The 13,671-nt window shown below is 44.5% G+C and overlaps 1 protein-coding gene across 7 annotated transcripts in view; it reads left to right on the top strand.

Moving 5' to 3' along the window:
- The window catches only part of STAT5B (signal transducer and activator of transcription 5B), a 77,266-nt gene that overhangs the window by 60,379 nt on the left and 3,216 nt on the right, over window positions 1-13,671 (top strand). For 6 of the 7 annotated variants that reach the window (XM_020972684.2, XM_020972682.2, XM_020972685.2 and 3 more), the window contains exons 5-18: window positions 1,887-2,061; window positions 3,414-3,544; window positions 4,000-4,151; window positions 4,436-4,591; window positions 5,200-5,379; window positions 5,775-5,862; window positions 5,953-6,075; window positions 6,668-6,760; window positions 9,117-9,323; window positions 10,167-10,261; window positions 10,362-10,492; window positions 11,235-11,405; window positions 12,798-12,849; window positions 13,432-13,539. In XM_020972684.2, the coding sequence (XP_020828343.1) occupies window positions 1,887-2,061; window positions 3,414-3,544; window positions 4,000-4,151; window positions 4,436-4,591; window positions 5,200-5,379; window positions 5,775-5,862; window positions 5,953-6,075; window positions 6,668-6,760; window positions 9,117-9,323; window positions 10,167-10,261; window positions 10,362-10,492; window positions 11,235-11,405; window positions 12,798-12,849; window positions 13,432-13,539 (1,862 nt within the window). The remainder of the gene's footprint in view (window positions 1-1,886; window positions 2,062-3,413; window positions 3,545-3,999; window positions 4,152-4,435; window positions 4,592-5,199; window positions 5,380-5,774; window positions 5,863-5,952; window positions 6,076-6,667; window positions 6,761-9,116; window positions 9,324-10,166; window positions 10,262-10,361; window positions 10,493-11,234; window positions 11,406-12,797; window positions 12,850-13,431; window positions 13,540-13,671) is intronic. The other variant, XM_020972686.2, reaches the window with a different exon arrangement.

The raw sequence follows: 13,671 nt of genomic DNA, 5'->3' as shown, positions 1-13,671 counted from the left end.
AGAAATAGGAAAGATGATTCATGAGCCAAGTAACTTAACATCTGATAGGAGACATAGGACACCCATGTATCAAATGATTTGATTTTAATGATAAAGCATCACAAATAGGGGTAAATGAATAAAGTTCAAAGAGTGAGAAATGCTGAGGCTCGAGTTTTGATGAATCAGGTGATGGCTGAAGATGCTGGAACAGGTGTCTGATTCTGAGCCAGGCCTTTTGAAAACCATTTTAAATTTTTGTTGATATCTTTTGGTTTTGTGTCACCTTCATTTCTAAATATATCCTTCCCTCTACCTTCCCCTAAACTGCGGACCATCCCCTGGAAGAGAGGGGGGAAAAGTCAGTCAGCAAGTTTTTTTTTTATTAATTTATTTTTAGTTTTCAACATTCACTTCCACAAGCTTTTGAGTTTTAAATTTTCTCCCCTTTCCCCTCACCTCCCTCCCCAAGATGGTGTGCAGTCTGATATAGGCTCTACATATACATTCCTATTAAACACATTTTCACATTAGTCATGTTGTAAGGAAGAATTAGAACCAATAGGAGGAACCACAAGAAAGAAGAAACAAAACAAAACAGAAGATAAAAAAAAAAGCAAATAGTATGCTTCCATCTGCATTCAAACTTCATAGTTCTTTCCCTGGATGTGGATAGCATTTTCCATCATGAGACTTTTGGAGATATCTTAGATCTTTGAATTTCCGCAAGCATTTCTTAAGCATTTACTATTTTCCAGGCACTGTGCTAAATGATAGTGATACAAAGAAAGAAAAATACCCTACAGTTTCTGCTCTCAAGGAGCTCATACTCTAAAAAGGAAAGAAAAAAGGCTGTTTAGCATAACTAACCGATGCATAATTACACCTAATGGTACAGAAAAATGTTAGATTCCCCTGTCTCTCCATTCCTCCATTCTTCTCCTCTCTATTACAAACCTGCTCTGGGAGAAGCTGCTGTCTCTAGCAGATTTGATGTAGTGGGAGTAAGAATTAGGCTTTAGTGGGAGTAAGAATTAGGCTTTGATTATGAATCGTTCTCTGTGAAGGATGAGGATGATGCTGTTTTTGGAGATGTTGAGGATTCCAAATCCTCTCCATCTGAGGGTCATATCAATTAGTAGTGGGCTGGAAGATAAGCTGGTTGATACAGAGCAAAATGTCTTGAAGGAAATAAATCACTGGGTGCTTGGTGCTATGGAAACCTGGCTACATTAGCCTTGTAAGTCAATGGGTGTGTGGGGAGAAGAAGAGCTGAAATCTCTTTGGGAGACTGTGCCATCTACATGGCTGGAACATTTTATTCCATAGCAAGGCAGAAGAGCTGAGTGATTTATCCAGGTGGGGGTCAGCCTGCAGTCTAAGAAGGAGGAGTCCTCATTGTTAGTGAAAATCCCCCAATGATCCTCTGGCACAATCCCTCTCCTTATGCCTTCTAGGGAGCCCATTGAGGATTTCCTCAGGGGAGACTAGGCCTGAAACAAACCAAGATTCCTTTTTTCTTTAGAGCTGTGCCCTGTAAGAGTCTCCTAGTCTTCGGGGTAGCTACGTGGCGCAGTGGATAGAGCACCGGCCCTGAAGTCAGGAGGACCTGAGTTCAAATCTGGACTCAGACCAAACACTTGACATGTACTAGCTGTGTGACCCTGGGCAAGTCACTTAGCCCCAATTGCCTAAAAGCAAAAAACAAAACAAAACAAAACAAAAACAACAAGAGTCTCCTAGTCTTCCTAGGTGACTTTTTTCCTTTCCGTAGCCCAAATGGTAACTGTCTTGTCCTCGTGGCTAAAGGCTTGGGAGTCTGTGGAGTGTGCCACAGAGAGCCACTGGCTGTGCCTGAGGCCTCAGGGCCCTCTGATGATGTGACCCTGCTGCCTCTGCCTCTGCAGTGTAGCTCTCCAGCTGGGAACCTGGCTGATGCTATGTCCCAGAAACACCTGCAGATCAACCAGACTTTTGAGGAGCTGCGACTGGTCACTCAGGACACAGAGAATGAGCTGAAGAAGCTGCAGCAGACTCAGGAGTATTTCATCATCCAGTACCAGGAGAGCCTCAGAAACCAGGGTGAGGCCAGTGGGGCTGGAGTCAGGGCTGGGGGTGAAGGTGGGACCAGGAAGCACCAAGAGAGCTCAGGACTGGAGAGAAAAATGGGTCTCCTGGTTTGGGGCATTGGCCTTGGGCTGGAGCTGTCGGGGAGCCCCATCCCTGAGAAATGGAGAGCAGTGGCAAAGGGGCTAAAGAAGAAGGGAGGGACCTGATCTCTACCCTCACCCAGCTTCTAGTCCAGTGGGGAAACTGGTTCTACTCTCAGGCAGCTCCCAAGCTAAGTGTGATACTGGCCACTGCTGTGACCACAGCGGGTGCTTTAAAAACACCCATCATCTCAGTCTCCCCCAAACAGGAATGTTCCTTAGAACACAAAGATACCACGGTCTGCCCAAGCAGGGATGGTAGGAATTGGTTGAATTTGAGAGTTTGTGGGAGGCCTTGCTTCAGGAAGGCTTCCAGGAGGAGGTGTCTGTGGAGCAGCTGAGCAGCTCAGCAGCTCAGTGCTCCCAGCTGAACAGCTCTTCCTTTGAGCAGGGCATAGTGTCTGCCTTGTGCCCAGGATGCAGCAGCCTTCAGAGTAGAAGAAGCAGGCTGGGGCTGTCCATGGGAAAAAGCACTTGTGGAGCTCTAGGAGCTCCCTCTCCTAGCCTTCCAGGAGTTGCTTCCCTTAGGCTGGAGCCTGGCCTTGTCCCAGGGGGAGCCAGACAGGCATGCTGTCAGAAAGGCCAGGCTCAAGTGCCTGGGCTGGGAGCACAGTTGGAGACAGCCAGAGCATGAGCACCCTCTCTCAGGCTGTTCTGAGATCAGACAGCTTCCCCTCACTTTGCACCTTCTGTGGGATCATGGCATTCTGGTGTCTGTCTTCTGACTCTTGAACACACACACACACACACACACACACACACTCTCTCTCTCTCTCTCTCTCTCTCTCTCTCTCTCTCTCTCTCTCTCTCTCTCTCTCTCTCTCTCTTTCTCTCTCTCTCTCTCTCTCCCTCATCACATTCCTCATCTGGGAGAAGCTGCCATCCCCAGGCAGATGGGAGGGAGTGTGGAGTATGAATTGGGCCCTGACTGTCCATTGTTGTATTTGGGGGACAAGGATGAGGCTGTTTCTGGATAGGTTGAAGACCTCATGCCTCCATCATCTAGAGGCATGATAGGAATGGCTGAACAAGATGCTGGTTGGTGTTGGAGAGGCGGGTGAAAGTAGGAGGGCGGTGGCTCAGAGGGATCTCTCCCCTTTTTGGAGGGGAGGGTATCCCTCACTGTGGGCCTTTCTGTCTCCTGATCAGAAGGTGCCTGGGTCCCCAAAGCTTCCTGGGTGAAGGCTAAAGGGCAGTGTCCTGGTCTGTTCGTGTCCCCCACAGCTCAGTTTTCCCAGCTGTCACAGCTGAGCCCCCAGGAACGCTTGACAAGGGAAACAGCACTTCAGCAGAAGCAGGTGTCCCTGGAGGCCTGGCTGCAGCGGGAGGCCCAGACTCTCCAGCAGTACCGCGTGGTGAGCTCCTTCCTTTCCACTCTGTCCTGGGCATGAGTGATGGGGGGTGAGGGGTGGTGGGGATCCTCACCTGGGCAGCCACATCCTGATCTCTTCTGGGGGGAGGAGAGCCACAGAGCCAGGCAGGGCGGCTGCAGGGGATTCCCTTCTCTGTGGGGAATGTGGACCAAGAGAAGTGAGCAAGCCTGTGAGAAAAGACCTTCCCTGTCATTTTCCTCTTTGTTAAGGGGAGCAGAGATAGGCTGTGCTCTGAGCCCTCCACGGGACCTGGCCTTCACCCTGTGGAGTCAGAACCCCTGGCTTCTAATCCCAGCTCTGTCCCTTACCACTGCTCCCTGTGGGGACTGGAGCTGGCCCTCTCTGGACTTGTCTGCTCATGGGTCAAGTGAGCGGGTTGGACCAGAAGAGCTGTAAGGTGGCTCCCAGCTTTGTCTCTGATCCAGTGACCTTGGCAGGAGCTAGCAGAGAAACATCAGAAGACCCTCCAGCTGCTCCGGAAGCAGCAAACTGTCATTCTGGATGATGAGCTGATCCAGTGGAAGAGAAGGCAGCAGCTGGCCGGGAACGGGGGGCCTCCAGAGGGCAGCCTGGACGTCCTGCAGTCTTGGTATGTGAGGGAGGGGCCTTTGGCCGGGGGGCTCCACCCTCAGGGCCGGTCCTGGGGACTCGAGGCTCTGGAGCTCTCCTCCAGACTGAAGGGTTAGGGAAGTTGGCTGAAGCCAAGCACCGCCCCACCCCACCCCAATCCTCCACTGGGAGTTCTTTCCCGTGGTTGGAGAGGAGGTCCCTGCCTAGCATGGGCTGTCTCTCCCTAGGCCAGTACTGGGTCAGCCTGTGTCCTGGACAGTTTAACCCATTCCCTTTGTGTTGCCCTGTGGCCTCCACACCCAGGTGCGAGAAGTTGGCCGAGATCATCTGGCAGAACCGGCAGCAGATCAGGAGGGCTGAGCATCTTTGTCAGCAGTTGCCCATTCCTGGACCTGTGGAGGAGATGCTGACTGAGCTCAATGCCACCATCACAGACATCATCTCTGCCTTGGTGACCAGGTGACTGCTCCCAGCTTCCGTTCATCTTGAGCCAGCCCAGCCTTGGAGAGCAAGGCAGAGTTCTGGGGATCACTGAGCTTGGGAAATCTGGCTGTCCTGTCTTGTACTGTTCTTCTTCCTCTTGGGCTCTTGCTTCTCAGGCTGAGAAGCCTGAACTGAGCTTCCCTGGTTCTCACTCCCCACAGACAGTGTGCTGGAGAGAGGGATGGCTCTCTCTGCTTCTGAGAGAACTCCCCAAGAACAGATGCCCCACCTTCCCTTGTTCCCCCAGGCCAGTGGTCCCTGGCTCCTTTTGGCCTTCTAACTTAGGTCCCTTCCCCTCCCTGCCATCTTCTAACTCTCAGTGTCCTTCTTCTGGATAAGAACGGGGTCATCCATCTTTTACAGCTACAGTCTTCTTAGGGGAGACCCACCCATCCCTAGGAATTGAAAGGGCCCAAGGCCATCCCTAGTACACCTAGCTGCATGACCTCCGGGCCTTGAGAAGCAGCTGTAGTGATTCCCTGTCTGCTGCTTCAGGCTGGGGGGAAAAACTGGCTCATGAGAAGGGACGATGTCATCTGGTGTCAGCAGCATCCTGGATGTCTGGTTATTTCTCTTCCCTCCAGCACCTTCATCATTGAGAAGCAGCCCCCTCAGGTCCTGAAGACACAGACCAAGTTTGCAGCTACAGTGCGTCTCCTGGTGGGTGGGAAGTTGAATGTGCACATGAACCCTCCTCAAGTGAAGGCCACCATCATCAGTGAGCAGCAGGCCAAGTCTTTGCTGAAGAACGAGAACACTCGAAAGTAATGATGGACGCCTTTCCTTCCTATCTGCTGCTTCCCCTGGGGGTCTTGGGCTTTCAAGGAAAGAGTCTTCCCTCCTAGGGAGAGATCTGGATATTAGCCATCCCCTCTCTGATGCCTTGTCTCTCTTCTGTCCTCCTAGTGGAGAGAGGAAAGGGGCATCTGTTAAGGTGCGGTTACTTTATTACCCCGTTCCTCTAGCCTTTCCTCTCCTTCCCTGAGTCAGTGTTCTCTTAGAGCTGATCACTTTTCTGTCCCTGACTGTCCACTAGAGTGAGATAAGTTTTTACTCTACTTTTTCACTCCCCTGGCTTAATTTCCAAACTTTTGCTTTGACCCCTGAAGTTTGTGGGTCCTTGAGACTGTTTTGTTATGGGGGAATCTCTTGTTTGCAGTGATTACAGTGGTGAGATATTGAACAATTGCTGTGTGATGGAGTATCACCAGGCAACCGGCACCCTCAGCGCACACTTCAGGAATATGGTGAGGAGAAAAGGAAAGACAGGGGCATGAAATCTGCCCATTTTGACAAAATCTTGGGCTGCATTGTCATCTCATTTCTTTCTTTTGCAGTCCCTAAAACGCATTAAGAGGTCTGACCGTCGTGGTGCAGAATCAGTAACAGAAGAGAAATTTACAATCCTGTTTGAGTCGCAGTTCAGTGTTGGTGGGAATGAGCTGGTTTTTCAGGTCAAGGTAAAAAAATCTCCCTTCCAACAATGTTGACTTCATCACTTCTGAGTACAGGGCAATTGTCTTTTCCCCAGTACTTTGGTCACCCCCTTCCTTTTACTATTCAGGGATAGAACATGGTGAGATTATCTCAGAGATCCAGTCCTGAGGTCATTCAGAAGATAGTAACAAGACAAGCAATAAGATGCCATAAGCAGATCGAAGCACAGACAACAGATGTAGCATGAAAAATTCCCCAGGCAATTAAAGTGTGAATTTGAGTGCTTGTTGCAGGTATTTTTAGGTGCTTATTACGTGATTCTTTTAAGGACCATTTCAGATTCCTCCTTGTTGTCTGTAAAACCTCGAGAAACTCTATATTCTTTGTCAGCTTCTAAGTTGCATCCCATTTCAAAAATGCCTGGTGCCCCTCGTGTTTACATCAGAGCTAGGTAAAATCATAGTCTTTTTCCTAGAATAGTCCAGATGCTGTGTTCAAGGATCATGGTTGCCTAGAGTTAATGTGAACATTAGGGTGTTGAGATTTGTTAGTCAGAGAAGGAAGAAGAGAAAGTAATGGTTGTGCATTCTGAGATTTTTTGTTTCTTACCTCTAGACCCTCTCCCTCCCTGTGGTAGTGATTGTTCATGGTAGCCAAGATAACAATGCTACAGCCACTGTTCTCTGGGACAATGCTTTTGCAGAACCTGTGAGTATTTTTTTCTGATGTGTCCATGTCTTAATGTCTTCAGACTGATGCTGTGAATCTCTTTGAGGAAATGGTCCCTGTTCCAATTAGAGAAATGTAGTATTCTTTTTTTTAAAATTATTTTATTTCATTAAATATTTCCCAATTATGGAATGTAGTATTCTTGATGAAGCCTGAAACTAGAAATTGGAAGTGACTTTTGCGTTCCTTGTTTTAAAAAAAAATTTATTGCTATTCATTTGCTTTGACATCACTTATATTTCTCAATATACTTCACTGTTCCCTCTTCCAGAGTGTCATTCCCTATAATATAGAATAAAAAAGAGGAGCAAAATAGTAGTTCAGCAAAACTAGCCAGCACTAGTTTTAGTCTAATGTTATTTGTCATATTCTGTACTCTTGAGTTCCTTCTAGTTCCTTTTTATGCCTTATGAGAGGATGAGGTCAGCATGACCCCTGCAGGGTATTTTAGCTAAAAAAAAATTGCATCATGATTTCCTTCCTCTCTAAAAAAGAAGCTCATAGTGCTTGCTTTTGAGATTACCTTTAAGGTTGTTTCCAGTGCTAAAATATGATTTTCCACTTCATTCCAGAGTCATTATCCAAGGAGTTTGTGGGCTGATGTGTAGGACTGCTATTTGGAATTTCATAAGGGGAAGCTTCATGCATTGTGTTTTCCAGCAGAAGTTGTTTTATAAAAGGTCTATCGTCCTTGTTACAACTCCCTTACCACTTATACTGATCGGAGCCTAACATGAAGGCTCTGTTTCTTCTGGGTGGAGATGTGAGATGTGGGACGCACTTAGCATCCATGTCAGTGCTCTTTAAAATACAATTAACTCTCTTTTGCTGTCATCAGAAAGGCTCTGTGAAACAATTTATTGAAATACCTAAGGTGAACTCTCCTTTAAGATTAAAAAAAAAATACTCTGCCCAGAAACTATCTTGTTCTGATGAGAAGGCACCTGTTGTTTTCTGTAATATCTCTGAACAGAATGATTAGGTTCTTCCTTACTGCTTTTTCTGCTTACCACGTAGCCTCAAATTCTCGCATAATCTTGTCCAACCCATAACATTATGGGAAAGTATCTTTTCCAGTATATCAGTGAACTAGACCAGACAAGGAATTTAATTTAGTCATTCAGAGTTCCATAAACCAAAAAATGTAAATTATCTAGGAAAGAACTCCCTGTTTGATAAGAACTACTAAGAAAACTGGAGATGGGAATAATCAGTGGTGGAGAGTAAAAGGGTAGATGTGTTAATTCATTGTTAGTGGAGTTGTGAATTGGTATAACTATTCTGGAAACCACTTTGGCATTATGCACATAAAGTGATAAAAATGTCCATGCCCTTTGACTTAGAAGTCCTACTGCCAGGTAGTATACCCTAAGGAGGTCATTGACAAAAAGAAAGTCTCTACTTATGCTAAAGTATTGATAACAGTTCTTTTTGGGGTACCAAAGAACTAGAAATAAAGTAAATATTAAATAAATAAACTAAAGTAAATAATAAATAAATAAATAATGACGAAAATGAAATAAAGTAATAAAGTAAATTTCCATAGATTGAGAAAGGGCTAAACTAATTGTGCCCCATGAATATATTGGAATATTACTATGCTATAATAAATTATGAACATGAAGAAAACCCCAGATGAGGTCATGAAGAATAGGACATGACTGAAAAATAACTGAACAATAAAATATACGGGAGAAATTTTAAGGGCTTTCTGGAAGGAAGGTAGGGGAGAGATTTATATAGGGAGGATTATTTTTGCATTGTAAGAACAAAGGATATCAATAAAAATCTATTTTTTAAAAGAAATAAACAGTAAGATTTTCCCAGCATGTTTTAAGATATATATATATATATATATATATATATATATATATATATATATATATATAACTGTCACTTCACTTACATTATTTTCAAATACGTGGATATGAGTGAATGATGTGAGATCCAGTCCATTGCATACTGGCTTTCTTCCCCACTAAGTGCCTTAGCTTAGTATCTCTGCACACCCATATCCATTACATCCCTATTCTCTCCATAAGTCTATCCAAAAAAACCACTTTTGGACTGCTCCTTTTAGAGAGGGAGCCTACCCTGAAACAGCTTTCCTAAGTCATGTACCTGAGGCCAAAATGGGAACTTCTGAGCCTTGTGATACAGCATACCACTCAAGAACTCTGGGAGAGTTATCCTAAGGCTTCCTACTTATTCTAACCATAGATGATTTTTCTTCTGAAGGAGTTTGGTCAGTTAGCTGTTTCTTGAATGATTCTGGACCATTGCAGGGCTGGTGCCTCTCTCTGACTTGATCTCCCTGTCATCTCCCCGTCTCCAGGGCCGGGTGCCATTTGCTGTACCTGACAAAGTACTGTGGCCCCAGCTGTGCGAGGCTCTCAACATGAAGTTCAAGGCAGAAGTCCAGAGCAACCGAGGCCTGACGAAGGAGAACTTGGTGTTCCTGGCTCAGAAACTGTTCAACAGCAGCAGCAACAACATGGAGGATTACAACAGCATGGCCATCTCTTGGTCCCAGTTCAACAGGGTGAGGGAAATGGGGGTCAAACAACTGTACACCTCGGGAGAATCATTCACGATAGATGCCTTGGGGAGTTTTCTTCCAATCCTGTTTCCAGGGCCTCTACCTTTCATTAACAAAGGGCAGCTCTTTTGGGTAAAAGGGCTTCCTGAAACTCATCCAGATTTTGGGTGGAATAGAGAAAATGTTACTGAACTCGAAGTTCTATTACTTGCATATCTTAAGCAACTGGACTTATGAGTGCATATAGTCAGTTTTAGTCCTTTGTAATAGAATATATAGAATGAAACAAAATATGAACAAAACTGTAGAGAAGAGAAGTGTTAGGACAAGTATGTGTTTTATGGCAGCTAGGTGGTATGTGGATAGAGCACCAGCCCTGAAGTCAGGAAAGCCTGAGTTCAAATGCAGCCTCGGACATTTAGTAGCTGTGTGACCCTAGGCAAGTCATTTAACCCTGATTACCTCCCAAGACACACCAAAAAATAAATAATAAAGATGATACATTATAGAATGTGATGAGACAAAGAAGTACAGTCAGGCAGTGCTGTCATCTGGAGGGGCTGTGGATGTCAGGGAAGACTTCATGGAACTGAGGTGCTGGGCTTCAGCAGAAGAAAAGAATTTCAGACTCCCTCCTGAATTTGCTCTTTTGGGTAGCTGGCCTGTTGGTAAAACTCAGAGGCATAGATTCATGAAAGTAGGATGTCACAGATGGTCACTTTCTATTTATTTGTTGTAACTACAATTTTAAAAAAAGACTTGAATTCCAAATGTCTTTCATACTCCCCCACCCTCTTCCCCCTTGCCCAGCATTTTAAAAAGTTGTTTTGTTGTGTCAAAACACAGGAGAACCTACCTGGACGGAATTATACTTTCTGGCAGTGGTTTGATGGGGTGATGGAAGTGTTAAAAAAACATCTCAAGCCTCATTGGAATGATGGGTGAGAGTCTTCGTTACTTGGCTAGAAATAAAGGAAAAAAGCTCTCCTTTTAGAGAACAAAACTTCAGATGGTTTCTTCTCCTTTTGTCTCTGTGATTAGGGCCATCTTGGGTTTTGTGAACAAGCAGCAGGCCCATGACCTACTCATCAACAAACCAGATGGGACCTTCCTGCTTCGATTCAGTGACTCTGAAATTGGGGGCATCACCATTGCCTGGAAGTTTGACTCTCGTAAGTATTCTCCCTTTGCCTTCCCCAAATAAAACAACCAAACCACCACCAAAAAGGTGGTTAGTTACTTTTTTTGGTAAAATTGTTTCTCTGTCAATTGAGAAATTAAGCAGCCTTCATTACACAGCATCCCCAAAATTACCTTATGCTGCTTTGGGGGAGAAAAGTCATTTTCTTAATATTTGTTATAGTAAAAAAAATTTCTTAAATCATAGAGATGCTTTTGGTACAATTTCAATTAGTTCATTTTAATTATGCCATCATTACTTACTAAACTAAGGGCTTTATCATTGGTTGTCCCTATCTAGTCCTGAACTTGGAAGTAATACTTTGAAGAGCTTAGGGATTCTGCTGGTTTTTATCTTTCGTGTTGTGAGCAAATAAAAGTAAGCATAATAAACTGTAGTAATACAAGTTATCATTCTTACATGCCAACAAATGTATTTTGTTTTTTAAGATGCAAGAGGTGAAAAAAGTAAGAATTAATTTCCTCCCAAGGGAAATAGCCTAGTATTAGGACTTGAGAACTGTATTTGATGAGGGTTATTCACACTTAGCACACCTAAGGAAAATGTGTGTATTCTGTGGTCATTGACCCTAGTCATTATCTCAGATGTAACCTGAAGGTGGCTCCCAGGAGGGGCCTTGTGGAAGACAGTGTTCTGTAATATTGGAGGACTTGGGGAAGGGAGAGGTTCCCTGCTCCACTTTTGGAGTGTCATTTTTCTATTTGTTGATTTAGAGGAGAGGATGTTTTGGAATCTGATGCCTTTTACCACCAGAGACTTCTCTATCCGGTCCCTGGCTGACCGCTTGGGAGATCTGAATTACCTTATCTACGTGTTCCCTGATCGGCCAAAAGATGAAGTATACTCCAAGTATTACACACCAGTTATGTGCGAGTCTGCCACTGGTAACAGAATTCAAATTTTGATCGAGTTTTGATGTGTCTTGTTGCTGGCTCTTTATCTTATGTAGCAAGATGTAAACTTAATTTTCAGTTACTCTTGGATTTTATGCAGTTTATACAATATCCATGACAAATGTTAATTATGGATTCTCTCTGCCACCCCACCCCTAATGTCAGTATCTTAGGGAATGAATGGTAGCATATACCAAGCAAAATTGAGAAGGCAAATCATCCAGGAGGAAAGAAATCATATTGCAAATTTCAAAGCTAAATGATGTTTAATTACATGCAATTTTTAATATATGCATCTGCTTCCCTCTTTTAGCATTTATAGCCAAGAATTTCTTATATCTATCTCCAAATGATTTCTTTTGGCCAATTCTTTTGTTTAATCTCCTTTACTATTTTGTCACTGCTTGGAGGGAACAGAGTTGCCCAAAAGATGTGAAATGCAGTACTGGTTATCAGGTCATAAAGTTCTTTGGTCCTGAGTAGGTCAAGTTAAGGCACTTGCAAACAGATCTTAAGAAGCTTATTAACCATAAAGCATCTTGGACCTTGAAGCTGTTGAATAACTGCTGAACTTGATCCGAGATGTTGATTCAAACCCTAGTTTTGCTAGTTACTGGCTGAATGAGCTTGGACACGTCATGTAACCTCTGTGAGCCTCAGTTTCCTCATCTGTAATGTGAGAATGGGGGTATTGTGAGGATCAAGTGAGCACGCAAAGCCCCTTGTAATGGTCAGGTGCTCTATGAATGTGAGCAGTTAAGTCAGACTTCTGCTTGTTCTTATTCTTGCTTCCAGGATATAATGCTAATTTTCTATTTCTGAATGTGGCTTTCCATAAATTAGTCTTTCACATAAAGACCAGAAGTTGAATAGCTCAGTTTTAATCCTGAGGCTACTCCCCCCTAAAACAAGTTATGTGAAACATGAGAGAAATAGCCAACATTTTTTAAAAAGTCATTGCATAAATGGTACTCACCTGGAGTGAGTGGGCGAGTGTCTTTTTCTCAGAATGCCATGAAAATGCCAAATTCTCCACTGCAGGAAGCATGCAGGCAGGCAGATGAATGGGGGAGGTACATTTTCCTTTGGGGTGAGCATATCATTGATGTTTAATTTGGACCTGTAGTATTGAAAATCTGATTTGTGATTGGGGGAAGTTAGTTAAATATGCCAATTAATTATACCAGTGAAGCCTTAATTTGCATTCTCTGCAGTGAGGTTTCATTTGTCCCTGACATTCTTGGTTAAAATTGGAGGCTAGGTCTCTGGGTGCCTTTCTGTCTTATAATCCTAAGAGGGAGGCCATATCTGAAGAAGACTGCATATCTACCCACTTGTAATCACCATTGTCCTCAATCCCCTTCTCCTTTCTCTCCTTGGCAGCTAAAGCTGTGGATGGCTATGTGAAACCACAGATCAAGCAGGTGGTCCCAGAGTAAGTGCCCAGCTCATATTCACATTTTGATTCTTATCTCCATTTATCATCCCCTATGCCACATATACCCAAACATATTATATAAATGCCCTGTCCAGTCCTTTCCCAGGAGGACTTGCTAGGCCTGGTTGTTGGGCGGGATCTTGCTTTTGTCCTGACATACTAAGGGCTCCAAACCACAGCTCCTTTTCTCAAAACATATGACATACTTCCCCTTCCTAGCTAACCTCCAGTACAGAAGCCCCAGGATTACCAATTTACACCACCCCAGACTCAACCAGTAGTACATAAAAAAGCTGAGCCCCCCCAAAATGAGAAGCAGTGGAGACGGGGCAGATTTGAGTTTTCTTAAGTAATGCTGAGCTAGCATAGGCAGCCGTGGGGATAAGCTATAGGCTAAATTTAGCAAAGGCAAGCATATTTTGCTCAAAGCTCAAGTCCTGGAACCATAGAAAGGGATTCCTAGAGTCTTAGAAGCAGAGGAAGGGGCTACTAGGCTGTCTTTCTCCCTGTAGGCCTGTTTCCACTTCAGTCCTTCAGGCTGGTTGGGGTCTGAGGTTCTGTTTTTTCTTCTTCCTCCAGGTTTGTCAGTGCATCTGCAGATTCTTCAGGGGGCAGTGCCACATACATGGATCAGGCCCCATCCCCAGCTGTGTGCTCCCAGTCTCATTATAATATGTATCCACAGAAGTAGGTTGTGTTCTCTTAGGGGCCCAAGGAGGTGGTGACCAATGTTGAGCTGTCAGGGTCCCCCCAGTGGGCTGGAGTTTATTGGTTTAAGTGGGGATTAGTGAGCTAAAGAGCCCAGACCTGTCCCAGTCT

Source organism: Phascolarctos cinereus, unplaced genomic scaffold (genome assembly GCF_003287225.1).
Source record: "Phascolarctos cinereus isolate Bilbo 61053 unplaced genomic scaffold, phaCin_HiC Scaffold_5;HRSCAF=322, whole genome shotgun sequence".
In the NCBI taxonomy this organism is placed as follows: Eukaryota; Metazoa; Chordata; class Mammalia; order Diprotodontia; family Phascolarctidae; genus Phascolarctos; species Phascolarctos cinereus.
The sequence above is the reverse complement of the archived record's forward strand: the minus strand, read 5'-3'. Positions and strand labels throughout refer to the sequence as shown.